The following is a 1,863-nucleotide window of genomic DNA, read 5'->3' as shown; positions in this document are numbered from 1 at the left end:
ATTACAATCAACCGGGTTTCGTCATAGAAGTTTCATGCTTTCTCACGAAAAGCAACCAAGCTTAATGGGCAACAATCAAGCTAGTTTACGACAAAAGCACCGAAAGAATCTGAGAGGATTGACCTGACGCAATTGCTGCCGTTACAGATGTTCAAGTGGACTTCGCTATTCGTATCGGAGAAACTCAGAATATCAAGCCAAGTGACAGATAGAAGTCGCGGCTCAACACAACTATACAAAATAAACTTCAAACATGAAAAAACCCATTCTTTTGCTTCTGGGATGTTCAAAGTGAACTCACATACTCAAATACAAGAGTTCGTTGCGAAGCACATCCAGGCTACTTTGCCGTGTGAGCGACTGACTGTCAGTGCCTCACCATCAAAGCTACTGCTACCCGACCCAGAACCAGAGAGCTCGACAAATTCGTTCCCTAGTTGGGCCTGGCGACCAAGAACCCGCAGATCTGCACCTGCTTCTTGCTGTCGAAGCCCAGCACGCGGACCCAGCAGCTAGGGTACGACGTCTTGCACTCCTGGATCTCCCGCAGCACCTGCGAAGAGTCGGTGCACCCGAACATGGGCAACTTCCACATGGTCCAGTACCGCCCGTCGTAGTAGCCCGACGAGCCCGACCCCGAGAAGTTGGTGCGGCTCACGGCTCCGACCTGGACAAGTCACCCCAGCGCGTCATCAGACCACATTTGCACCGTGACCTCGATGCCCGCGGAACCCACTCCGGACGACCACATACCAATGCCTCTGCCTTCGACAATACTACTGTCTACTCGTGGGACGCCGGGAAGAACACCGACTTACCGTGTCGAACTCGATGCAGGGAATCAAGTTCTGCTGGATCATGTAATCCACCTGCCTCGCGATCTGGTCATCGCTCAGCGGGGGCAGGTACGAGAAGGTCTCGAACTTGGGCTGCCCGATGGGGTTCCACACCTGCGCAATCACAAAATCGTACAACTCTTAAAATTTCCGGATGTCTAATCATCAGGTCTCATCTCGTGGAAATCGACTAGTACGACCCCGAATATGTTCGATTAAGGGACGACAGAGACTCACTTGCATGCATTGCACGCGGCTGCCGTTCTGGACGGAGCTCAATTGCTGGGATTTTGAAGTGAAAAGGGTCGCTGACTTCAGTCCAGAAAAAGCCTTGACGGAGGAAGACTCGCGAGAGGCGGCCACAGATGATGACGCCACAGTCACAGAGACAGGAGCCACAACGGTTGAAGCCACAGCGGAGGCCATTGCTAAAATCTCTCCACACTCGAATCGCAAGGGCAATGCAGCCAACAGCTTGGGCACAGGGGACACCGAGCAAGACCTGGTGGGTACAAATTCCACCCGGTATGTTTATATGCTAGGGAGTGCCGGGGCATGCCCCGAGCTGAGCTCTGGAACGCTCCTTGTCACCCTATCTTTACGACGTCGCTGCATGCAATCCTCACCACAATTAAACATTTTCAGTCAACAGATAAGTCCTTTTTGGGATGAAATTTTTTTCGACCAGAAGCGGAGCCGTCCAGAGGATAATCCAGACCCCATTATTCTGGACTTCAACAGCACCTTATCGAAAAAGAGCTCAGAACATGACGCCGCCTCTCCGGAGAGTCTGAACACCAGTGCAGAGAATCGTCAGTTTCCCGATGCGTACCTTGAAACGGATGTCGTCGAGAAAAGTGTGTGTATGCGGAAGTTGGAGAAAACCCAGACTTCATTGCTCGATGAAGCATGTAGCTTCGCAGTCGTACTTCTTGCACTCCTCCATCTCTCGCATCTCTTGCGCATTGTGGTTCCCCAACACCTGCACAGCGGCGGTCATGTCCGGATTAGGGATCGTCTACACCAG

At 52.1% G+C, this 1,863-nt stretch overlaps 1 protein-coding gene across 1 annotated transcript; it reads right to left on the bottom strand.

Annotated features, from left to right (window-relative positions):
* Positions 1-246: 246 nt before the first annotated feature.
* Positions 247-1,331, bottom strand: LOC149987961 (ribulose bisphosphate carboxylase small subunit, chloroplastic-like). The gene is made up of 3 exons (XM_090255077.1): positions 1,074-1,331; positions 819-950; positions 247-667 (listed from the first exon to the last, which is right to left on the bottom strand). Exons 1-3 carry the CDS (start codon positions 1,260-1,262, stop codon positions 434-436), a joined length of 555 nt encoding a protein of 184 aa, XP_090111203.1. The 5' UTR covers positions 1,263-1,331; the 3' UTR covers positions 247-433.
* Between the last annotated feature and the right edge of the window lie 532 nt (positions 1,332-1,863).

Source organism: Physcomitrium patens, chromosome 13, assembly GCF_059467195.1.
Source record: "Physcomitrium patens ecotype Gransden chromosome 13, ASM5946719v1, whole genome shotgun sequence".
NCBI classification, from domain to species: Eukaryota; Viridiplantae; Streptophyta; class Bryopsida; order Funariales; family Funariaceae; genus Physcomitrium; species Physcomitrium patens.
Note: the sequence above shows the minus strand (reverse complement) of the source record. Positions and strands in the feature narration are given on the sequence as shown.